The sequence below is a fragment of the Caretta caretta genome, chromosome 5 (assembly GCF_965140235.1).
Source record: "Caretta caretta isolate rCarCar2 chromosome 5, rCarCar1.hap1, whole genome shotgun sequence".
In the NCBI taxonomy this organism is placed as follows: Eukaryota; Metazoa; Chordata; order Testudines; family Cheloniidae; genus Caretta; species Caretta caretta.
The window spans coordinates 122,293,996-122,320,819 of record NC_134210.1 but is presented as its reverse complement, the minus strand read 5'-3'; the positions used below and the strand labels follow the sequence as shown (position 1 = coordinate 122,320,819).

At 40.3% G+C, this 26,824-nt stretch overlaps 1 protein-coding gene across 2 annotated transcripts; it reads right to left on the bottom strand.

The window, feature by feature from the left end:
• Positions 1-26,824, bottom strand: HSDL2 (hydroxysteroid dehydrogenase like 2). Of its 2 annotated transcripts, none has more exons than XM_048850367.2 (11): positions 26,622-26,824; positions 22,816-22,979; positions 20,373-20,471; positions 20,064-20,178; positions 15,876-15,979; positions 14,715-14,813; positions 5,384-5,578; positions 4,790-4,861; positions 1,921-2,106; positions 1,459-1,587; positions 1-178 (listed from the first exon to the last, which is right to left on the bottom strand). In XM_048850367.2, exons 1-11 carry the CDS (start codon positions 26,636-26,638, stop codon positions 66-68), a joined length of 1,293 nt encoding a protein of 430 aa, XP_048706324.2. In that variant the 5' UTR covers positions 26,639-26,824; the 3' UTR covers positions 1-65. The 2 variants fall into 2 exon arrangements, with proteins under 2 accessions (XP_048706324.2, XP_048706323.2); XM_048850366.2 differs by having other exon boundaries at positions 1,921-2,127; positions 26,622-26,823.

Genomic DNA, 26,824 nt, shown 5'->3' with positions numbered 1-26,824 from the left:
TTTTAAACCACAAACAGTGTTATATTTTTATTAAAGGACAATGTTCCAAACAATAAGCCTTCCCGTCACAGTTTGGAGCTGAACTGAGTCATCATTTTTTCCAACTTCATTGCTAAGGCCATGTTACCTTTAATTTTCAGTTTTCCTGACATGAAGGCCATGGTTGGCTTTAGTTTGCCTAAAAAGAGGGAATAAACATGTTATCAGGAAAAAGAAAAGTAGTACAGATGTGCACTGGGGACAACATGTCACTAAAAGACTACTAATTCTCAGATGCTATAAAAAACTTCTCTTCAATATAATTTTTTGGTGCTTTTTGATTAATGTTAAGAATGCCAAATTGCACTTCTCTTTGATTAAATATTTTTTCCCTAAGGTTCCAGTTTAGCAAAGCTCTTCAGCACATATCTGAAGTTAAGTATGTGCTGAAGTGTTTTGCTGAACAGGAATGGACTGATGAATCAGGGCTTAAGAGATACTCCCTTTTCTGAGCCAACAATTCTATGGTGACTTTTTGTGGACTTTATCATAATGACTGATATACAGTTTTGTATGTGATGAATTTATGATTTTGGCTATGTCTCTTCTGAATATGTATGAGTGTTAATAGTTATTTTAACTGGAAAAAGTATCAGATAACACAGCATCCAAATACAATTTTTAAAAACGGTGGAGAAATTTTTCCTTTCCAAAAGTATTTTCAATTCCTTCTCACCAATACACTTCCTGTTAGCCCTATTCTGGGCCTACTAATAATGCCAGAGTGCAGCAGAATATTGTGACTTTGTTATACGACCAAACAAGGACTAGATTAAGAACAGCAGTCTTACTTGAGCTGAGTATTTTGAACTCATTTCTCCAGGGGTCAGAGAGACAAATGAACTAACTTATTTTGCTACCAAGATCTGTAGTTAAAATTGATCTCAATTATTCAGTGTTAGCAAAAGTTTAAGTGTTTGTAGTCTGAAAAGAACAAAAACTACTTTTTACTCACTGAATACCACTTATAAAACAAGCGCTCGAGTGTGCATTTGATATCAGTACATTGGAACAAAACTAATTTTGTGCACTCTGTGGATGCATTATACTCACACACTGTAAGTGTGAAAAATTTTAGAGAGGTGATTTGGGCCTGGACCTAGTAGAAAGATCAATGGACCTATTGAGTCCTTTCTCAAACATCTTAAAAGTTGGGAAGGAAAGTGAGAGTGTCTTAACTAGCTGTTAAGATTTCAGTGACATGAAGATAGCACCACGGTTCATATTCTCAGACCAGAACAAGTGAAGAGATGGAGAGAGATCAGGGAATATTTTTTCACTAGAGCCACCAAAAGCCTAAGATTCATCTGGTTATGAGAACATATAACGAGAGAAATATCTAATTATCAATTAGTCATTTGAATAATTCTAAACACTAATAAACCTGGCTCAACTTTGGTAAAGCCTTTTGTTACTCACCTGAAAACATTTTCACAAAGTCATTGCTAGACATGCTCATAACCACATCTACTTTCACAGGTGGCTCTCCAATTCCTGCGCTCCCAGCTTTGTTCTTAAGATCAATGAACCAAGTCCCTCCTTCGTCACCTACAAACAAGAACAATGGAAATAGTTTACAGCGCATCAAATACAAGTTTGTGCCTAACTCCTGACGATCTAGGAGGTAACTTTTCTTGCTGTCAATTGTGTAATAAGACATTAATTATGATAATAGTGTTATGTTAATTTAAATGGTTTAGTGTTTCACAAATGGAAGGGAAGAGGTCTTGTGTCCACATTCTTCAAGGTTTCAAACAAAAAACCTCTTCACTCGCTGTACCTGTGGACGAACTAAGAATGAAGTATTTCTCTGTGCAAATGCTGAATGTATTTCACTGTAAATTTGTAGGTGAAGATTTAACAGAAGAAAGTCTTCCTTACCAGATAGTTCAAACAGATAAACACCTTGGGTAGACCTTACAACATCTTCACTGATTGCTCCCTGAATAATTTTAAATGTTTCTGCAACAGGTCCCAAAGGCTTAGCAGCAGCAGACTCAGCTCCATCGGGGCCTTCATGCTTGGCTGATTCTATTTTCTTCCCCTCTCTGAACACTGGTGAAGCACCTAGAAGATGGGTTTTTTCCACTGAATAAAGTAGATACTTTTTTACACCACTGCGCTAGAAAAATCTGTTTAAAAGTACATACTGCATTTTAAAACTTCAACAGCATTCTAGATCTTAAGACTGAGGAAATATATTTTATCAACTGCCAAACAAAAGAAAGAATTAGCAAATTTAGAATGAAAAGTGCATTTTTAGTCAATGTGGATATTAAAAAGAAAGAGGATAAAGAACTGAAGCTTACTCTGTAATGACCCACACTCCACTGAGGGACGGCGTAGCTATGTTGGTCCTGCCTCAGAATAGGGGATGGACTACAGCGTGCGTGTGTGTATGCGTGTCTCTCTCTCTCTGTAGGCTCCAGCGGTGGGGCTTCAGGCTCTAGCCCCCCATCCCATCGTCCAGGGCTTATTCAGCCCTGCCAAGCATGGGGACAAATTAAGACTGTTGTGAACAGTGATATTTGTATGTGAATATCACTTTTCACAACACTTACTAGCTAGCAATAAATAAATTACAATGATTTGGAAGTGTATATGTGCATATTTATTTGTTTTCCTTAAAGCTAATTAAGTATTTTAGGGGAAAGTGTGAAAGCGGCTGCACTCTGAGGCCACCAAAAAGTCTGTCATGAGAACGCCTTCTCTGGGGTCCCAGTGCCACTTAGGTTTGGCCCAGCCATCATAATGATGGGAGTCCGGGCAGGCCCAATTTGAGAGAGTGGCACTGCAACCCTATGAGCCAGGTCACAACTCCACTCACACAAATTTGGTCCAGTCCAAGGACAGGGCCAAACCTGAGCACCACTGCCACATTAGATGTTGCAACGCCTGGATCAGACAGCCAAGCCCAGCTAGCCCCACAGCACAGGATCTGTCGGAGCTGCCATTGTGGGGTAAGTGCCAGGCAGGACCCAACCCTCCCCCCTGGTGGGGGGGGACGGGGGACAGGACCCAACTGAAACCACCCAAGGGCCTCCACCCCCAGACTATTTTCTGGGTTGCAATGGGCCATAAACATTTACAAATGGGTGCTGAGCCCAAAAAGGTTGAGAACCACTGGCCTAGATGACCTCTCAAAGACTCTGCCAGCCCTACATTTCCATTATTCATATTTCGCCTCCCATACACGCACGCAGAAAACCCCCCAGTAACAAATTGAATTAAATCTTAATTCTGACCTTTTCACAATTTAATTTACAACAAACTCTATGTAAAGAGTGTAACATTATACTAAAATTATTTTCTAGGCTTTTAAATGGTTATGTACGTATTGAATAAGGTCAATTATTGCAACAGGCAAAACAGTCACATATTTTGCATAAAGAATGTGTATGCGCAGTCGGTTTCAGCAGTTAGTTATCCAGAAGGCTTGAAAGGCGTAAATTGATCCACCCTCCTACCATACTGATGGTCAGAATTTTGATTAGTAGATACGTATAAATTAAGCACAATATAAGTGTTTAACTATGATGATTTTATTTGTAATTTACACTTAATATTAGGTTGCATAGTGTTTTTAAAAAATATTTTAGAAAGTTAATTCTATATTAAGTTAACTGAGTGATAAAATAGTTCTGAATATTCTATGAAGTGATCTGTTCTTGCTCATTGTTTTCTTATGTAAAGTTTGCTTTTTTAAAAAGCACATTACAACATTTTAATCATTTTCAGATTACAGGTTACAAGAACAACTAAAGACTAACAAATAATATTGCCTCTGAAAACTGTGGCTTAAATGACTACCATCATCTAAGATGTCTGTGGCAGAGCTGGGGGAAAGGAAAACAAAAAACAAAAAAACAAACCACACAATTATCTTGGATCCCACTCTGGTGCCTTAACTGTAAGACCATCGTGCGGAACAGCATGTAATCATACTTTTATAGACCTCCTGCTGGTAATAGCTTATCTAAAGTGACCATTCTCCTTACAATGTGTATGATAATCAAGGTGGACCATTTCCAGCACAAATCCAGGGTTTAACAAGAACGTCGGGGGAAGGGGGGGGAACAACAGGAGAGTGGGTTTGGGGGGGGGGGGGGGAGAAAACCTGGATTTGTGCTGGAAATGGCCCACCTTGATTATCATACACATTGTAAGGAGAGTGATCACTTTACATAAGCTATTACCAGCAGGAGAGTGGGGTGGGGGGAGAGAAAACCTTTTGTAGTGATAAACACCCATTTTTTCATGATTTGTGTGTATAAAAACAAACATCTTCTGTATTTTCCACAGTATGCATCCAATGAAGTGAGCTGTAGCTCACGAAAACTTATGCTCAAATAAATTGGTTAGTCTCCAAGGTGCCACAAGTACTCCAGTTCCAATCAGGGTGATGTTTACATCTGTGTGAATGTGGAAGCTAGCTATAATTACTATACAGAAGGGTATACAATTAGGCGAGGCAGATCAAAAAAGATTTCCGAGAAGTATGCTTTTGACTGTTTTTTTCTTTTTCCAGAAAGTATGCTTTTGACTGTTTTTGACCCCACCTTAACTAGGGAGCCACTGCCAGTGCCTCCAAAAACACACACACACACACACACAAATCATTTTTGCCCCCAAGTATCTTACATGAGACCAAGTTCTTGGAAGGAAATATATTGAACAACCTTTATGTTTCACTTCAACATTGGAAATTAGGTTCAGTGAATGAATTTCATGTAAGTACTTAATTTCTTACCATGTGCTTCCATTTTCATAGCTAGAGTATTAGGATCTACATCTAGAAAGAAGTCTGGTAGCAATGGATGACCTAAAATAAAATAATGTGAGGAAGGTGAAGATAAACAGCAAAAATAATAATCTATTTTTGTATCAGTATTAAACAAAGTCTAGGCTTCTAAATAGGTATTGTACAGCTTCTGGAAAGCAAAAGTCAGTAGCAAGGGAAAGCCAGGTACCTAATATTTTGTTTTAGAGACAGATTTTACTTATGACTTTGGTCTGTTCTCCAAGAAGTATAAAACAGAACGAGAAATCTTGTGGAGTTGCAATGGAAAACCTTTCATTGAAAAGAAAAAGCAGAGGGTGCCTGAGGAGGGGAGAGAGAAATCACAGACTGAGGAATAACAGGTTGCGTAAATCAGTGACATGGAAACATTTTCCTTTCTTTAACTGAGATTTAGTTAGTGGAAGTTCTGGAAGATTGGGCCAACTGTTTCTGGGAATGCAGAAGGGTACCATGGGACTGAACATCCACAGGTCTTTAGCAGAAGAACAGATTATAAACTTACTTATAGCTTATTTCCTTTCTTAACATTATGTCCTTTCTTACCTGGTGCAACTGCATATACATCAAAATTCTTAATTCCTTCTTCTCTCAGCAGATTTTCATCAATAACAAAGTTTCCTGTGAAACTTTTTGGTTTTGTTAAAATGCAATATGCAGCATCTGCAAGGATATCAGTTTTTCTGCATTGCTGTTCCACACCGGCTCCTCCCAGCATATCCATAGCAGACGTATGTATAGCTAAAAAGTTCAGGGAGAAAAAAGAAAATTTGATGGTCAGCACTGATGTTTTAAAGTTCTTCTCCTTTCTCCGACTGCACACAGACATGAAGTACATAGTGAGTTTTTTCAGTATTCTGTGTTAATTAGTGGTACAGTTCTTCTCTTTGCATGAAAATAAAACTAAGTTATTACTAATAAAGAATAAAGAATGAAGATGGAATAGAATTGTCCAAGGACCGTCGAATCATGGAAGTCAATGAATGGCTACGCAGGTGGTGTCGGAGAGAAGGCTTTGGATTCTTTGACCATGGGATGGTGTTCCGAGAAGGATTGCTAGGCAGAGAGGGGCTCCACCTAACAAAGAGAGGGAATAGCATCTTTGCAAGCAGGCTGGCTAACATAGTGAGGAGGGCTTTAAACTAGGTTCACCGGGGGAAGGAGACCAAAGCCCTAAAGTAAGTGGGGAAGTGGGATACCAGGAGGAAGCACAAGCAGGAGAGCACAAGAGGGGAGGACTCCTGCCTCATACTGAGAAAGCAGGATGATCAGTAAGTTATCTGACAGAGGATGTGGAAAAAGCTAATGTACTCAATGGTTTTTTTGCCTCTGTCTTCACGAACAAGGTCAGCTCCCAGACTACTACACTGGGCAGCACAGTATGGGGAGAGGACCAGCCCTCTGTGGAGAAAGAAGTGGTTCAGGACTATTTAGAAAAGCTGGACGAGCACAAGTCCATGGGGCCGGATGCACTGCATCCGAGGATGCTAAAGGAGTTGGCAGATGTGATTGCAGAGCCATTGGCCATTATCTTTGAAAACTCCTGGTGATCGGGGGAGGTCCTGGATGACTGGAAAAAGGCTAATGTAATGCCCATCTTTAAAAAAGGGAAGAAGGATCTGGGGAACTACAGGCCAGTCAGCCTCACCTCAGTCCCTGGAAAAATCATGGAGCAGGTCCTCAAGGAATAATTTTGAAGCACTTCGAGGAGAGGAAAGTGATCAGGAACAGTCAGCATGGATTCACCAAGGGCAAGTCATGCCTGACTAACCTAATTGCCTTCTATGATAAGATAACTGGCTCTGTGGGTGAAGGAAAAGCAGTGGACGTGTTGTTCCTTAACTTTAGCAAAGCTTTTGATACTGTCTCCCACAGTATTCTTGCCAGCACGTTAAACAAGTATGGACTGGATGAATCGATTATAAGGTGGACAGAAAGCTGGCTAGATCATTGGGCTCAACGGGTAGTGATCAATGGCTCCATGTCTAGTTGGCAGCCGGTATCGAGCAGAGTGCCCCAAGGGTTGGTCCTGGGGCCGGTTTTGTTCAATATCTTCATTAACGATCTGGAGGATGGCGTGGATTGCACCCTCAGCAAGTTTGCAGATGACACTAAACTGGGAGAACTGGTAGATACCCTGTAGGGTAGGGATAGGATACAGAGGGACCTAGACAAATTAGAGGAATGTGCCAAAAGAAATCTGATGACGTTCAACAAGGACAAGTGCAGAGTCCTGCACTTACAATGAAAGAATCCCATGCACTGCTACAGACTAGGGACTTAGGGGCTAGGCAGCAGTTCTGCAGAAAAGGACCTAGGGGTTACAGTGGACGAGAATCTGGATACGAGTCAACAGTATGCCCTTGTTGCCAAGAAGGCTAACAGCATTTTGGGGTGTATAAGTAGGAGCATTGCCAGCAGATTGAGGGACGTAATCATTCCCGTCTATTCGGAATTGGTGAGGCCTCATCTGGAGTACTGTATCCAGTTTTGAGCCCCAGACTATACGAAGGATGTGGAAAAATTGGAAAGAGTCCAGTGGACAGCAACAAAAATGATTAGGGGGCTGGAGCACATGATTTATGAGGAGAGGCTGAGGGAACTGGGATTATTTAGTCTGCAGAAGAGAAGAATGAGGGGGGGATTTGATAGCTGCTTTCAACTACCTGAAAGGGGGTTCCAACAAGGATGGATCTAGACTGTTCTCAGTGGTACCAGATGACAGAACAAGGAGTAATGGTCTCAAGTTGCAGTGGGGGAGGTTTAGGTTGGATATTAAGAAAAACTTTTTCACTAGGAGTTTTTCCTAGTTTCACTAGGAGGGTGGTGAAGCACTGGAATGGGTTACCTACGGAAGTGGTGGAATCTCCTTCCTTAGAGGTTTTTACAGTCAGTTTTGTCAAAGCCCTGGCTGGGATGATTTAATTGGGGATTAGTCCTGCTTTGAACAGGGGGTTGGACTAGATGACCTCCTGAAGTCCCTTCCAACCCTGATATTCCATGATTCTATGACAATAGGCTTTTCCCCTACTCTTCAGAAAAGTCCATGGAATCTTTATGATCCCCACAGAGCAGGCAGGGCTTCACTCAAATACATTTATTCTTTTGGTTTGAGACAAGCTTGATTTTCTCCATGAGTAGAAGACCAGACATCTGCTTAAATCAAAATCAAGCGTTAATAAGAAATAATTTACATCCATTTTAGCAAAGTGATAAGCTACAGGGAACAAAGTTAATCAAATAGATTCACATTAAATTTCAGTGGATTCAGGCGTTCTTGTTAAACCCTGGATTTGTGCTGGAAATGGCCCTCCTTGATTATCATACACATTGTAAGGAGAGTGGTCACTTTAGATAAGCTATTACCAGCAGGAGAGTGGGGTGGGGGGAGGTATTTTTTCATGCTTTGTGTGTATAAAAAGATCTTCGACACTTTCCACAGTATGCATCCGATGAAGTGAGCTGTAGCTCACGAAAGCTTATGCTCAAATAAATTGGTTAGTCTCTAAGGTGCCACAAGTATTCCTTTTCTTTTTGCGAATACAGACTAACACGGCTGTTACTCTGAAATCTGTCATTAAAAAGATAATAGTTCACAGCATTTTAGATGCCACACAACTACTTCATTCTTCTCTCTTAGGACGTGATTACCTGAAAATTGTTATCTTTCTTTTTCATGTATTTTGAAGATAAACATTTTGAGACTGCTTTTGTACATTCAAAAGATTTTAAGCTATTATTCCTCCTTCTTAATTTAGGATACTGTGATCATGGAGGCAGACATTGAATTACAGATACTTTGAAAGCCTTATCTTATGTTTCTAATGCTTTTAAAGTGAATTAGGGAAGACAGATATTCACTACTATAAAGTTTAGTCTGCATATAGAACATTTGATTTTACAGAAAGTTTTTAATTACCTTATAAATTACTGTGCAGACTCGCACAGAGGGCACTTTATAAACAAAAGAAATTTATTAGAATATGTTGTTATTGCTTGAAGACTGGCTCTTCAGTGCATCAGGTTTTGAAGGCTCCTGTGATGAGCCTCACTCAAAATAGAGAGAGCTTCTAGCGTGTCCAACAGTACTTTTAAATACTTAATTTGTAAGATACAAGTGCTTTAAAAAAAAGCTAGGGGGATATATGTTCAAAAACACCTCTACCCTGATATAACGCTGCCCTTGGGAGCCAAAAAAAATCTTACCGCATTATAGGTGAAACCACGTTATACTGAACTTGCTTTGATCCACTGGAGTGCACAGCCCCGCCCCGCAGAGCGCTGCTTTACCGCGTTATATCTGAATTCGTATTACATCGGGTCACATTATATCGGGGTAGAGGTGTATAATTAAAAGTAGTAACTTTCCACACAAAAAATATCAAGTTTGAACATGTTTACTTAGCCAGAACTGAGAGCGCCTGTTATGTGTAACTGCACAGGTGCTATTAGTTCTACCACCCTTTTGGAATTACACAGGTTTAGAGGCCGATTTCATAGGAATGGAGTATGGCGTGGGGAGACAAAAGAACCATTTCCTCTCCCACCCCACCTCTTAGATTGCTGACACTGTGGTGGGAGATGGTGGACAGCCTCCATAAGGATAAACTGAAGTTAGCCCATGAAAGCCAAAGTGGGGCTTGAAACCCCAAAGGGGAGGGCTTGTACTGAAGTACTGAAAGTAGAACCAAGGAATGCCTAGTATCAGGTGTAGGGAAACAAGGGCCTCCAAAACAGCGAGCCTCGCGCTTTATTCCAGACAGCAGCAAGGCAGACTGTGGAAATCCTTGGCACTCTCCTCAGTGATGAAGTATTTCGAAATGGGCTTCTACTCAACTAAAATGAAGGTTAGAGTCTAGGGCAGGAGAGAGTGGATAGCCTCTCTCCTGAATCTCCTACAGAGCCAAGAGGGGCTGAGACCAGAAGAAGGGAGTGCAACCTCTTTGGGGGAAGTTGATCCTTCATTCAGCAGCAGGGAAGGCAACACAGGCCCTAGAATTGTGGATGAAGACTTCTCCCTCAGTACTCCAAGAATTAAAAGTTCCTCTTTTGGAACTGGACAATTTCCCTGCTGAATGCACCACACTTAGATCTCTTGCAACAGAACTGGAACTCAGAGGGAGTGAGGGTTCCATCCAGAGTGGATTTAAAAAACAAAGTGATGAATGGTCAAAAAACTGGTTTGATATAAATACATTTTTCTTTTTAAAAATAAAAATATTTAAAATTAAATTTGAAATTCTGGCAACCTATGTTAAGTCCTAAACTTGCTATATTACTTATTATATAAAAATAATTTAAATTGAAAAATATTCAAGCAGTACATATTTGATGAAGTTTTTGTTTTTTTTTTTAAATCAAACTACTGAGCTGGCAGAAGTCACTGACTAAGCATCTGGACCCACAGTTTGTGAAGTGCAGAGAGAATATCTTAATTTCAGTTTACTCAACTAGTTTAGTTCACTGACTAGTTCGTTTAAATTTAAAACTCCAACTTGGAGTTGAAAAAGCAGGCAAGCCTCTTTTCCTCTTCCAGTGTCTGACTAAAAACTGGCAAGTGGATGCGATCCACGAGTTCTAAAGTCCTGAAGGATAGCGTAACCATAAAATCAGTTCACTCTGCTAACTACAAATAATCATAGAAATGTAGAGCTGGAAGGGACCTCATGAGGTAATCTAGTGCATCCCTCCATCCAATGAAGTATACCTTTATAATACTTTTTTTTTTTAAGAAATCACTTTTAAATGCAAGACATATTTGATAAAAACTACTTTTTTCTCTTATGTATCCAGCACATTTAAGGTAGTTTTATTTAATCTAATAAAAAAAAAAAACCTTACATGATGCGTTTTTAAATTGAATTTCACTTTCCAGCCAAGTAGAGCTTCACATAAAATGTGAGTAAAAAAATTAATCCTCTAGTAAATAAGAAATGTGTCAATCACCATTTTCTAACATAGTAAAAATGGAAAAGTTAGGAATCTGAATAAATAGATGTTAAACTATATAACTGCTTAAATAAATATGCACAAATACTTCTTGCCAACCAGGAGCATACATTGTAACACCAAATTTTGGGTAAATGGTACATTTAGTTGCAAATCAACATGTTTTAATGGTTACCAACCAATAAGCATCAACCTTTCTTTAGGAAAAGAACTAAGAAGTACAAATGCAAAACAAGATTAAAATCAAGTAGATAAACCAAGGTTTACTACTTGTTGATTTAAATCAATCCATTTTGGTGCCCTTTCCTTTGCTTCTTCTCCTTGTTACTTGATAATGAGAAAGACAACTTTAGTGACAAAACCCAAGCTGTTTTTGGCTTCCAAGGCCCTCTCAGAATAGAGCATATCTCAGACCTGAACTTGGACAGCCACAGGGATTAGGGTTTTGAAGGAGCAGAGACTGTGAACCTGGAGAGCTACAGGAGCTTCTTCCATCTGCATGCACTGAAGCCAATACTCAAGATCCTTGTGGGCCAGAGTAGCAAACAAATATCTGTTGGGCAAAAGCCCTTCCACCCAAGCCACAAGAACATAATGTATACAGGAGTCTGTCACAGACGTTTTGCTTCTGCAACGAACACAGCCTTTAAGCTTGGACTCTCCTACAGGATCCAGCATCAGGGCAGGAAAAAAAGAAGACCCCAGAATAACTCAGTTGGGTTAGGAGAGGTAGTTGCTATGGAATCAGAGCTATTTAAATCCTAAAAAACTTACCTTCTTTTAGAGAAGAAACACAGAGGGTTCCGCGTGAGGGAGAGGGTACGGGGGTCTCTGCAGGGAACTGTGATTCTCCGTTGCCATGAGGCGGGCCGGGCGTCTCCATATCTTTTGCTGCCCTCCCCCACCCTGGGGCTGCAAGCCCGGGATGCCATCGGGCATAGAGGCACCAGTTTAGTAATACTGCATAGGGCCCCATAAATCCTAAGGACGGCCCTGGTTTTAACTACAAGTGGCTTACCCTAACTTGCCCTTTTCTCTACTCGTCATAAAGTTGTGGTTAGCACCATGTCAGCTAACTTAGCTATTATGAACTGTGTTTAACTAGGAAAGTCTCCTAGTATAGACAAATGTTAGAGGTGATCTCCCCAAGTCGGGGCTGAAGCATATTGGCAGGGCAGCATGCAGAAGCTTCATTTTTGCCATCTGTTCTACCTGTTCTTTTGTTCAAAAAAAGGACTTCAATCTCAGAGAGTGTCAATTCACCACCTGTTGTAAGTACTAAATTCACATACAAAATTTAATTCAGTTTTTTAACTTTGTTTGATAGTTTAACTTATGATAATAGCAGTAGGTCAAAATGACCATAAAGCTTTTGGAGCAAAGGAGGGAGGGAAAGGAAGGAAGAGAATTCCAGCTACTTCTCAGACACAGATTCACAAAGATGTAATTGATAGAAACATCTGATTTCTTTTTTAGGACATTTTAATCGACAGCAACAAGTCCCTTTTTTATTGGAGTGCCACTAGAGTTCGCAATTTTCTAGTTCCACAGTTGTTTCACACTTTCTTTTGAAGCACATAAGTTGAATCATTTAAGAGTACAATTAAAGTACAATTTTGTAATGTATTAGTGGTGCAAAGGTGCAAACCTTATTACTCAGCGTATGTGCCCAATATGCTAGAATTCTAAGCATGCATGTACTCTTCATATTCGAATGAGTATAAGCAGCATATGAAAGCTGTCCCTATGATCCTGTATAGCACTTTTCCCTTTTTCAAATCACATCTGTAAGTGGCTATACCTTATAATACATCCTAAATTAAAAAGACATTTAAGCCATATTGACCTACATGCAGAGAGGGTAAGCCTTAGAAGATGGATAAAATACTGAGAAGAGTTATGTTCTATTTTTCAAGCTGTTCCCCACAACTGTAAATCTGGTTACCTCCAGTCAAAGCATTACAAACTGAACACTTAAACAATTAACAAACATCCAAAAAAATCAAAACCTTTAAAATATAAACTCGACAGATTTACTTTGCTACTCAAGGGGTCATAAGAGATTTTTAGTTAAGTTATTTATGTCTAAAGTAATGAGCAGCTCTAGACAGACTAATGAGACATAAGAACAAATGTTAAGAAACACATTTGGACCTTCCTACATTCATTTGCTTTAAATCACTAAAGTGTAGATCTGTCTGTTTTTACAGGGATAGTGTAACTTATTGTGCAGGTGGAAGAGAAGGAAAATATCTAAATTTTGCAAAGGAAAACACTAGAATAAAGTATAATGTAGCCCATACCTTTGATTCTCAAAATAATCTTACCTGGTTCAATTATTGTTTTCTTCAAAATGAGAGACTAAGGCCCCGTCTACATATAGTTTTTGTACCAGTATAATTATTTCAATTAAATATGTGACTTTTTTTAAACCAAAGTTGTTGTGCCAGTACAATCTCATCTAATTGATCACCCCATGCAGGACCAAGTATATCTAGACTATCCCTGACAGGTGTTTTTCTAACCTGTTCTTAAAAGCTTCCAGTGATGGGGATTCCACAAACTCTCTAGGTACCCTGTATTCCAGTGCTTAATTATGCTTACTTTTCCTAACATCCAACCTAAATCTCCCTTGCTGCAAAATAAGCCAATCACTTCTTGTCCCAACTTCAGCAGACATGAAGACCAATTGATCGTAGTCCTCTTTATAACAACCTTTTATGAGCACTTTGGAGGGCAGGACTAGAATTCAAAATTCTTGACAAATTGGAGAATTGGTCTGAAATCAACAAGATGAAATTCAACAACGTGCACAGTACTTCACTTACAATGGAAAAAAAAATCAAATGCACACCTACAAAATGGGGAATAACTGATTAGGTGACAGTACCACTGAAAAGGATCTGGGGCTTATAGTGGGTCACAAATTGAATATGAGTGAACAACATGATGCAGCTTCAAAAAAGGCTAGTATTCTGGGGTGTAGTAACAGGAGTGTTGCATGTAAGACTTGGGAGGTAACGGTCCCACTCTACTCGGCACCGGTGGGGCCTGAGTGGTAGTACTGTGTCCAGTTTTGGACACCACACTATAAGAAAGATGTGAACAAACTAGACAGATTCCAGAGGAAAGCAACAAAAATTAAAAGGTTTAGAAAACATGACCTAAAAGGAAAAGTTTATATAACTGGGCACATTTATTCTAGAGAAGAGAAGGCTGAGAGGGATCTGTTAAGTATTTAAATATCATAGAATCATAAAAACGTAGGACTGGAAGGGATCTCAAAGAGTCATCAAGCCCAGCCCCCTGCGCTGAGGCAGGACAAAGTAGTCAGGCATTCCAAACACTATCAGAACTTGCTTCTTGTCAAATATCTTCTCAGAGCACAGATGCACAGCACATATTAAAGATAACATATCCCTTTGTGATGCTGTTCACATCAGAGTCCTGTGCACGTTAAAAAGGGAACAGAGTAAATGAACTTCAGAAAAGCAATGGGCAAATGAAACCTTTAAAAATATTTTTTTTAAAGTGGGTCAAGTGAGCCAAACATTCCACAGGTTGCTCCAGTCAAGTGTAAGGCATAAATAAGCTGCTAGCAAGCAGCCACTCACTATTTGCAGAGCATGCGGTCAGCCATTTGATTACAGTCAGTGGCCTAACAACTATGAAAGAGTGGTGCATCTACCAGACACCAGTATTTTGTAGGAAAAACACTGAATCTGAGCAATGAAAAACAACAAAAAACAAAGAAAAAAACCCCCACCCCTCAGAACAGTGAACTCATTTTCAAATACCTGCTCTGAACAATCTTAAGAAAGCCTATTCAAAGTGACATACATGAGGTCTGCAAGATGGAAGGTTGAGCAGAGAAGAAATACAACTACTAACATCAAAGAGAACATTATAGTATCTTAAAACAAGTCACCTGTTTGAGGCCATAAAGCATTGACTGCAACTTCTCCTCTAAATTCTTCTGCCATCCCCAGCACGCACATGGACATGCCATATTTAGAAATGGTATAAGCTAAGACAAAGTAAGAATTTTATTTAGTCAGGTAAAAATATAATGTCTGCGACAAAATTTTAAGATTCACTGATTTAATTCTTTACTCCTTGATGTAGTGTAATTATTTATTAAAAGAAGTTCCTTAGCGTGGAACAATCTGCATAAAGTAAGAACTGGGAAGAGAATGGGTCTGCATTGAACTTTTTAATTAACTAAAAGTTTTGAATCTAGAATCATACAAGATTAGAGTTGGAAGAGACCTCAGGAGGTCATCTAGTCCAACCCCCTGCTCAAAGCAGGACCAACACCAACTAAATCATCCCAGCCAGGGCTTTGTCAAGCTGGGCCTTAAAAACCTCTAAGGATGGATATTCCACCACCTCCCTAGGTAACCCATTCCAGTGCTTCACAACCCTCCTAGTGAAATAGAGTGTCCTAATAGCCAACCTAGACCTCCCCCACTGCAACTTGAGACCATTGCTTCTTGTTCTGTCAAGATTAACTTCTTTATGTTGCCATTTATTATTGTTTCAACTGCACTAAAATGGCGACTACAGAAACTTTTAACAGGCGAAGAAGGTGATCTAGTTTCACTGTAGGTTTGAAAAATTAAGTTTTTGCCATCCTTTGGCACAAAACACTTTGAAGAGGATAGAGACAGCAGAATTGTCATCAAGCTGTTCCGTACACATAGGGTCTATGACTTGCTTCTGGCCCACATGACTAGAAAATTGTATTTCATTATTCTTATAAAAGAATGACAAATCGGGGGTAATTTTGTCTGTTTTTTAGGTAAGGAAATGATTAGGACAACTATTACCATCTACCATGGTGTTTCATGGAATTATGTCAATGGTATTCTTTATATGGGAAAGGGCTGACAGGGCCATGGAGAGTGAATTACCCTCTCACCCCTGAAATAGTCATGAGGCATGTTGTGTAGGCTTCCCCAGAAACAACAGGTACAGTACAGGCTATGGTAAAGCAAGGGCTTCAGTATCCAGGCCTGTCACTCTTGTGCATTTCATAATTATTCATTTTAAAAACATTTTAAAAATAAGTAAATATAACACCACCTACCACAATGATTTTTGAACCATATGGGATTCAGGTTAAGTGGTGGGCTAATGTTAAGGATATGAGCAATGTTACTCTTTCTTAAGTGAGGAAGGCATATTTTAGACCTGAAAATGAAACAAAAATTAGACATGTTAGTAGTTGTCAGGTGCATCTCTTTTAAACAAAAATTTTATAATTTTGGCAAAGCCACTATCTTTTAAAGATACCAGTGGACACACAGCATCTTTTAAAGTAAAAGATCTCAAAGTAATCTACTCCAATCTTTTTTTTAATTATAAAATATATATATATCAGGGTTGGAAGGGATCTCAGGAGGTCATCTAGTCCAACTCCCTGCTCAAAGCAGGACCAAACCCCAATTTTTGCCACAGATCCCTAAATGGCCCCCTTAAGGATTGAACTCACAACCCTGGGTTTAGCAGGCCAATGCTCAAACCAGAACTATCCCTCTCCCCGCCCCCCACTTTGCACCTGCCCTCATATCAATATTCTGCTTAATCTAAACAGAGAACCAAGATAATGTCATCTTACCTAAATGAAAAGTCCTTCCTAATATTTATGCATGCACACTGGGCCAGATTTTCCAAAACAACTTAAAACCCACAAATAGAGGCAGATTTTCAGAAGTGCTCAGCACCCAGGAGCTCTAATTGTGACACTTTTAGCTAGATATTTTCAGACTGTTTAACAATTTATCCAATGTATTAAGCAGAGAGGTTTTTCTTCCACATTAGCCATGCATGTCATCCTTTAATTTTTTTCCCTTTCACAAAAACATACTATAGGGAAAATCCCATTCTCCGTTAAAAAGAAAACGGCACCCATTTTCTTCAGTTCAAAAGTCCAAAGACTTTACAGTGTATAAGGTACTTGTTACCATAAATAAGATGCAAACTGTTTCTTATAAAAGCTGGTCAATACAATTGCCATCTCTAAAGCTAGTGCTACAGATGGATATCTGTTGGAAAGTGATGTAATTTACGATAGTTAGTAGCGAGAAACTGATATAAGCTTTTAGACCCCAATCCCACAATTGACTACATGCAGTTATGTGCAGTCAATTACGGGGGTGCGGCTTCAGACCGTCAACAATTTGGGGAGTAGAGATTGTCATTTACTGTAAGTCTGAACAGTGCACAGCACACCGGGGCCTGAATCTGGTTAAGATCTCTAGGTTATGCCACAATAAAGTATTAAAATAGTAAGTAGGATTAAACACATTTCCAGTCTACTGTAATAATTGTTTCATAGTCAACCAGTACTCAAATATTTAAACAAAATGTTTAATTTTTATGTTATCAGACATTAAATTACTTCTCATCTGAAGAAAAACAACATTTGCCTTCAATTCCAAAGGCTACAGCCATGACTATGAAATCTGCTTCTTCTTTTGGTCCAACAAGCCCAAGTCCATTCACCTTCTGGGCACTTTGTAAGGCACATGCAGCCATTATATTTCTCAGTGGGAGGGTTGGGCAAGGATGGTTTTGATTGAGATGGAGAGTGCCTTTCAGTGCAATTTTTTTGATACTGTATAACTCAAATTAATGTATGCTTTAATTTTCTGCAAGTGTGTAAACCAAGACCATGTTGATAAGAACATGTATAAAATAGAAAATTTAAAAACCACACACAACCATGCTACTAATCTTAATGAATGTAGTATCCTGCACGTGGAATTTACCACAAATCTCATTAAAGAACTGACTTTTTACACATTTATTAATAGAACCTGGCTACACAAGCAGCAAGGGAAGAAGAAAAAAGGGGATGAAGTGTGTGGATAGATTATGCCCTAGGTCTTCTGAACTAATAGTTACAGTGGTAGTAACAAAGACCATTCCCTGGTGTATGGGACAGAGAGAGCCTGGAGCAGTGGGCCTGGTATAAGATCTGAGGCCTGAACCATAATCAAAGTTAGGCCATGTCATGAACCAAAGTCAGGCCATGTATTAAAGCTGATGCTTATAAATTTACTGTCTGATACATGATCTTGGCAAAGATATTGCTAGTGTTGCTAGGACACAGGCACTCCTAAGAAGCAACAGACACTGGGTATGTCTGTGAACACTCTCCAAAAGATTAGCCCAGGTACATCCTGACCGAACTCCAGAGAGAGGGTTGACAGCAGAAATGCCTGGAGCAAGATACTAGGGGAGGTAACAAGCAAATGTCATGAAACACGTATGGTGATATGTAAGTTGTTCGTCTCAATCTATAAATATCGGGATACATCACCTTAACCATTTGTGAGGCTGAGGGGACAACAGAAATTCCTCGTGCTGACTGAGCTGTTCCTTGCCAGTGGGCACTCGTGTGTTAGTGCACCTGTAACCACAGAGCCAGGGCACCAATACCGTGCCTTGAGGGCAATAAACCTGGCCGAGTGCCTTTGTCACTGAACCATGCCGGTGATCTTTCTTTCTAGGTAGTACTATCGAGGTCTGCTGAAACAACTATCTGTGCATGGCTGGGACAGCATTATGGAGAGAGCATACATGCACACCAACTGACAACACCTGGTAAATATTTTTCTTTGGGTGTCATTTATCTTTCATATTTGTCAATGGGTAACAACACAAAACTAAAGCTATTTTCCCCTTTTAATGCACTGTAGCAAACAAAGAAGAGATAGCAATGTCAGCACTCCTTACAGATATTAATCAAAGTTAATGTCACCACCGAGGAAATGTGGTTGCCATTATTGAGAAAAATACGACTGTAATATTGTAAATGAGAAAAGAGTATTTATTCAGAGATGTGGCAACAGACATTCATAGGGTGTTTTTCAATATTTTCTTGAAATGTTTTCCTGCCTGTTATTCTAAAGGATGATTTTCCCTAATGAACTGTGGCACTTTACCCATAGTTAAGTAACACGTTACAACTACGTTAGGAAAAAACTAAAACAAAGACCACCTCCTTAAGTATAGCTTCTTTAGTACAACATATAGTATAAGAAACAGAAAAGTGTTTTTGTTGTTTACCATTTTTAAACTACTTTTATAGCAACCTCCTTCTCCCTCCCCACCCCCACAGGTTTTATACTATTTTTAAAAGATCAGAATCATTTCAAACAAATATGCAATTCCTTTTCACTAGGTTAGGTTCATTACTCAGACAATATGATTTTAAAAACAAATTAATCTTTATAATGTAGCACTACAGATGTCGTGCTAAGAATAGAATTCAAAAGATCAAAGAGCTCCTTGATCACCACAAGCATTAATTGAATGAAAGCCTCAAAATTAAGGTTTCCCCAATTCTGAACAATTTTTAAAAAATGATACACTAAGTGTCTAGAAAATATGAGATTTCATCTTAGTGCATTACCAATTTGGAAAGATGAACAAAATATAAAAAGAGCCATACAATTGTGGAGTCAACTCTCAGTGATATTTGATGAAGTAATGAAAGCAATATTGTTATGATGGAATTGTAGACCACATTTTCTTTCACTGAAAATTGATTTCCTTCTTAATTATTCTGATTTGTTTACTGTAAATCATTTGACAGGCATTTTTCCTTCATAGGGCTGAAAAGGAACACTTGTAAGAAGGCAATTTACAATTAAGATACACCCATCACAAAAATATACAAAGTGATTTAACATTTATAATGATTTCATTTAGAACAAGAGAACAGGAAAGTTTTAGCAAAACCTGGGGTCTTACGATTTGAAGTTCATTTGCCAGAACTGCATTAACTTAGCTGTTTGTTTCCTGTATGGAGAGCCTGAATACTTCTGCGTCACAAAGTCACCGGTCACCAGCATTCAAAATCAGACATTAAGGAACAGATCCACAAAGGTATTTATGCTCCTTACTTCCATTACTTTCAAAGTATGTTAGGGGCCTAAATATCTTTGTAGATCTGGGCCCTAGATCTTACTGCAAACCTAGGAGAAAATCTTTCCAATGACACATCCTTTCGTCTTTCAACCCAAAATAGAGTTGCAAGAGTTAATCTTCAACCATTCATTCAGAATCTCTCAATTATTCATTCATGTATGTACGTGTGTGTACACGCACTTATACCTTAAACTTTCACCTCAAATTAAAAAGTTAGCATAATAAGATAACTATAAAAGTTACTGCATGAAGTGATATTGTTAACTAGGTTGAAAATTATGTAATTAAATCTACTGATGTATTTAAACAATTTAGTTTCCCCCCATATAGTACTTACGCAAGATAGGTTCCTCGTGCGTTAGCACTCATCATAAGATCCACTTTCTTTGTAGGAGTTTCCAAGGTGCCAGTCAAGGAGATAGCACTCGCATTGTTCACCAAAATGTCTATTCCTGATTTTAAAATAATTCATTTTGTGTTAATATTTTAAACTCTACCATTTAAAACAAAAAGCAGAGAAAAAACAAAGTGTACTATCCAAGTTTATTCAATTTTTTTAGCTAATCTTTTGACTATTTTGACAGAAAATTTAGAAGGCTTTTCATTAACACACACACACAACACCCTCCATGATCACTCATTATACCTCCAAATTTCTCTACAGCTTTCTCCACTGCGTCAACTATTTGCTGTTCTTCCCTCACATTGACGATGCATGGTAAAGCCTTTCCTCCAGCAGCTTCAACTGTATAGTGGAAAAAGAAAGAAAAAAAAAGACATTTCATTTTGAACTTGCTCTTACACTGAGCAAAGGGATAAAATATTCTCTGAGCAGTGGTAATGATTATCAAACAGACTTCAGAAACATATGATGCAATCTTTACAGCTACAGAGCACCATCAACTTCCACTAGCTTCAACAGGAGTCAAAGCTGCTCAGCACCTCACAGGAATGAGAGTTAATAACTGTGGCAAACCAGAAAATTTAAGAGCTGCAAAGGATCACAAGCCCACACAGTGGCATTAGGGGGTCAGTACACACAGACACATTCATTCCTAAGAGAAAACTAACTTTCCTATACAGCAACATCTTCTACTGTTTGACGATGAAAGGTAAAGGGGAATCTGCAATTATGCATTCTTCAGTGAGACTTCCTTGGAGAAAGGGGGAATACTTCATGTTATTGGGAAAAAGCTAAAAGTTAAAGTATGGCCTGTTCTTCAATCACTATAAATTTCTAGGTTTCAGAGGAACAGCCGTGTTAGTCTGTATTCGCAAAAAGAAAAGGAGTACTTGTGGCACCTTAGAGACTAACCAATTTATTTGAGCATGAGCTTTCGTGAGCCACAGCTCACTTCATCAGATGTGTACCGTGGAAACTGCAGCAGACTTTATATACACACAGAGAATATGAAACAATACGAAATATGAAAAAAAAAAAAATACAATATAAAAAAAAAATTGTTTCATATTCTCTGTGTGTATATAAAGTCTGCTGCAGTTTCCACGGTACACATCTGATGAAGTGAGCTGTGGCTCACGAAAGCTCATGCTCAAATAAATTGGTTAGTCTCTAAGGTGCCACAAGTACTCCTTTTCTTTTTATAAATTTCTAGTGTTCCAAATGTACCTTTAAAAAAATAAAATATTTGTTTTAAAATAACCAACGTCATACTGCTTAAACTGATTGGAAAAGGGCCAGTCACAGGTCCAGGAGTAAATATTGCTCATCCTGACCTTCATGCCAGGATAATTTGTGGGAATAGAGGGAGGAATTCTACACTTTGGAGGCAGGAAAAATAAGAAGGAAGTGTTTCTCTAGCAAGCCGATTTATTTATTTAAAGAACAGAGTAAGCCCTAGTGAGCAGAGGTCTCTTTGTTTCCAGCCCTGTGCACCATTCCCTAGGCCAAAGGGTACTTTGAGGGGGGAATGGATGGAGAATTTACTTTGTCTGTGTCCTGTCCAGATGTGTTTTGTGAGAGGCATGATGGGGCACCGCATGCGCAAACTTGGGGAGGGGGACGGTTGGTAACAAGTTAAGAGCAGGATGCGGTGAATAAAACTGACACGAGGTGGCTCAAAAGCCTACCAAACCTGCCTGGAATTACATGGCTCCCGACCTCAGACCTATTCCCCTGACAAATTTTGAAGAGCTGCTGCAAACCATAGAAGTACTAGAGCACTTTAAAACGGTCTAAAGAATTTTTATATTGAAAAATACTACGCAACCTAAATAAGGATTGCTGCTTCTCGCTCTATCATACTGCTTCCCCCCAAATAAATTATGGAGACTACAGCATACCACTATTAAGAAACATACAGGAGTAATTTAACTCATGCTCTTCCTTTTGTGAAAATTCTTGAAAGAAATAACCAAACTAAATACTGTTTTAGGGCTAGAGCCTACAGATGTATGTGCGTAGGCGTGTACCCGGGTTGACTGTTCTAATGCTGTAAATTTGCAAGCGTTATTTTGGCAACAAATAGTAGCTTGGCTTAAAGTAAGAAAACAATTGTAGAGGTGCTACTTCTTTAAAATAAAATACTTTTAACATGTTTGTTAGGTGAGGTACATGTTAAATTAATGGTTCAATGGATATTTTTAATTGTAAAAAATTTGGAATGAAAGAAACTCAAGTCATATCTAACCAACTATTATTTCGTTACCACAATAATCAAATTCTAGGAAGTTTTTTTTTCAACTGGAATATCACATCACACTTTATTCTGTGACTACCATTTAATAAACACTGAAAAGAAACTTTCAAATAATGAATAGTATGTGCCAATACCATAAACTCTCTATCCACATATCTGTATCTATGCACATACACTTCATACAGATACACAGTCTCCATCACCATAGTCTCTTCACACCTCACACACGTTAATACATTTACCTTGACAACACCCCTGTGAGACAGAGCAAGTATTATCCCTAGTTTACATATGGGCAACTGGGGCTGAGAGAGACTAAGTGATTTGCCCAAGGTGTCACAGTCTGTGGCAGAGCCAGGAAATGAATTCGGGTCTCCGGAGTCCCAGTCAAACACATTAACAAGACCATCCTCTCTCTTTAAAACTTACTCTCTTCTGCAGCAGTGTAGATCGTTCCTGGGAGAGTGCGATGAGGTTCGCCTGTCTTAGCAGCTATCACAATGTTTGCACCATCCTTTGCAGCCTTCAAAGCAATTGCTTTGCCAATGCCACGGCTTGCACCCGTGATGAAGAGAGTACATCCTGCTAACTTCCTAGAAACCGGGGGGGGGGGGGGGAAGAGGGGGGTTCATTCATTCCAGTGTGAAAACAATAAATTAAGTGACTTCTCAGTTATCTTAAAGAGGAAAAATAATTACAATTAGTGCTAAAATTTTTGACTATTTCTTATATACAAGTTTTAATGTAGGTATACCAGAAACTTATTAAGCTGCAGTACAACATTATATGACAGAGTCAGTGCAAGTGGATAATTTAATATGTTTATAGACAGTAGGGCCAAAAAGACCACTTGAGCCACACAAATGGATCCTCTCTGTTTTGCAAGAATACTCAATACATGATTTCAAACAATAACTTTTATAAGTGCTGCAGTCTGACAACAGAGTAAGAGTGCAGTGTCTGAACTGAAATCTCAACAATATCTCAAACTTCTTCTGCATAGCATAATCCACTTACACAGCTTGCCAAGTGTGTTATAAATTACAGAATTCTAAACATAAAAACAGCAGTGTTCTAACTTAAACACGATCTGATGTTTCAGTTCATAATCACAACACTAACAATGCGCCGGGGCTGCAGGGAGGTATCGAAGCCAAAAATAAGTGTTCTGGTTTTCAGAGTTGGTGAGCTCCTATTGATGTCAAGTTTAAAAATTATGCCCTTTATACCCTCCCTGTACCTTGATTTAAACTAACTTTAAAATGAGTGCAATAAAACTATCTTATCTTTGTGAACATATTACAGCCTGAGGTCAAAATTTGGTACATAAGAAAAGTATTACTGAATTTAAAAGAAGTATTTGACAATCCTCTCTCTTAAGTGATAGGTTTTCCAAAAAAGGGAAGTGTATTTTATTGTTCTGAATAAAATCTGTAACTGTCAATTATTTTCCATTATTTAGTGAAAAACCAAAGATCTAAATTTTCAAATGTGCACAAATCCACGCAAGAGCAACCCCAATTTGCATACAGACATACACACACACACACACACACAGAGTGCTGTGCACACATGCACTTCAGCATACATACTGTTGAAAATCTGGGGCAGTCTTTATTCATAACTTTTCTCTGGGTCTCAGCTAGCTTTCTGCAAACTCTGAGCACACTCCTATTCCCAATACACTCAAAAGAGAAAATTCTCTGGTCTTGAAAGAGCAAGACTGGGACCCAGTCACCTGTTCTAGCAACTGGATCCACCAGCACAAATCCGTATACCCCGGCAGAGTTCCACTGAAGTCAACAGAGCCCTGCAGGGGCCTGGTCTAGCAGATCCCACTGCAGGATTGAGGTCAATTGGTGAACATGCAGCTATAAGATCAAGAGAACCCAAATAAAGCTCAAAAGTTACTTGACTAGATTCTAATTTCTGCAGAGCCAGCACGGCCAACAAAAGGAAAAAGCAGTAGTTGTCCCTAAATTCAAAAGATATAAACACATGAAGTTGATCCACTTTTTAGAGCAAGGGCTACACTAAATAATTTGGATTAATCATTTACATTGCAAAATCTTCTAGTCTTAAATATATTGTTCGGCAAGTCATACAAAACTCTCCATAGCTCTCTCATTGCCCACATCTCTGCATTTAATTCCTCCCACCAACGGCCTCATGCCCTTTGCCCTGCTGAAACTTCTCTCCTGGCAGCTACCTTTGATACCATCTACTCTGCAGTTACAAAATCAGGATCCCAGTTACAACATGGATGTTATAACATAGTTTTGTACTTTGGTTTGTTCGACACAAAGAAAACCAACCTATTAAGAGGAAAATGGCTATTGTGGAAAAGGGAAAAAAGATCCTTTTAGGTCTATAATATAGGTTACGTTTTTATTATATAAAGATTATATGTGGGGTTGGTAGTACTGCTCATGATTAAGGATGCCTGACACATCATTATAACATCTTGTTTTCAGTTGCTTACAACTTTGCCAAACTTTAACTGTTTGGGCAAAAAAATGTCCATGCTAGGCTTCTACCTCAAGTTGCTTTTTGGAAAATTTCAGACAAAATGGTTTAGCAGTTTCTGAAAACAAGACTATGGAAAAGTGCAATGTTTGGCTCCTATTAAAACAATTCTGGCAACCTTTTCTTTGAAGAGCTTTACCTCTCCCAGACTTTAGAGCCTGGCCTTGAAAACTCATGGGGGCAAGGGGAGCATCACTATGAGTGTATGCTCACATACCTCTATTCTTTTTCAACAAGCCTTTTTGGGGGTTAACCAGTCACTAAGACACTTACTTGTATGTTATACTCCTTTCTCGTTCCCTCCATCTTTCACATCTATTTAGATTAAAAGGTCTTCAAGACAGGGACTGTCAACTACTCTATATTTGTACAGTGCCTGACATAACAGGATCCCACTCATGGTTGGTCCTTAGGCAATACAGTAATATGATAGATAATGAATCACTTAAACCTAGCTAGCCCACTCTGCACTGCTATTCTGTCCAATTGTGTAGGAGCCTATATATTGCAAGTCCTTTGGAGCAGTTACTCAGTACATTCACACTATCAGGCAAATTACTGTGAGAAATAAGGAACACTCACACCAACTCTACTAAAAAAAAAAAAAAATTTAAACCCCTCAAGAATAGTTTATGTGACTGGTTGCTTTGTCCTGAGTACATGATGGATGAACACAGCACCCACAAAGCTGAGTCCAGAAAGCACAAAATACACCACAAGGGAGATGATCCCATTCGCAGCACCCTGGACATGCTGGACACACGCACCCTGGCTCACGGCTTGAGACACATAAATGCAGGTGGGGGCATAAGCTGGCATGCGGAGGGGTCCCCAAAGCTTAAACTGGAGAGGGGGGAATCGAAAAGGGGAAAAATGGAATGGGGACACGGTCACTGAGCTTTACTCTCCCATCTTACCAAAGCTGCTGTTGCTTCCATATTATGATGCCCCCCCCCCAACCACTTTTTTCAGACCACTTTAAGCACGGGGGGGGGGAGTGGGGCGCATATGACTGGTGCAGACAGACTGACAACGGTGGGGGGAGCAGACAGACAAGCACAAGGAGGCATGGATATGGACGTAGGACAGGTGGGATGGGAATGGGCACAGACCCTGGGGGGCACGGGGCTGACCCATGGCGGACAGAAAAGGGCAAGGGCGGGGAAGCAGGTGGGAAGGGCGCAGGCAGACAGGCGGGTCTCGGGGGGGGGGCGCAGGCAGACAGGCGGGTCTCGGGGGGGGGCGCAGGCAGACAGGCGGGTCTCGGGGGGGGGGGCGCAGGCAGACAGGCGGGTCTCGGGGGGGGGGGCGCAGGCAGACAGGCGGGTCTCGGGGGGGGGCGCAGGCAGACAGGCGGGTCTCGGGGGGGGGCGCAGGCAGACAGGCGGGTCTCGGGGGGGGGCGCAGGCAGACAGGCGGGTCTCGGGGGGGGGCGCAGGCAGACAGGCGGGTCTCGGGGGGGGGGCGCAGGCAGACAGGCGGGTCTCGGGGGGGGGGGCGCAGGCAGACAGGCGGGTCTCGGGGGGGGGCGCAGGCAGACAGGCGGGTCTCGGGGGGGGGGGCGCAGGCAGACAGGCGGGTCTCGGGGGGGGGCGCAGGCAGACAGGCGCGTCTCGGGGGGGGCGCAGGCAGGCAAGGCGGGGGGCGCAGGCAGACGAGGGGAGGGGTGCACGGGCGGACGCTCGCAGGGACAGAGCGGTCCCGCTTACCCGGTGTTGGGCAGCATGGCCGACAGCCGCGTACGCCGCGAGGAGGCCGAGCCCCCCGGACGGAGAGAGGGACGGCGGCGGGGGGAGGAGGGGCGGTGGAAGGCGAGCCCCAAGGCCGGCGCGCGGCGCGTCTCTCGCAGGCTCGGGCCTGGCGCGCCGGATTCCAACGGCCGAGCGGCACTAGGGGAAAGGGCACAACAATG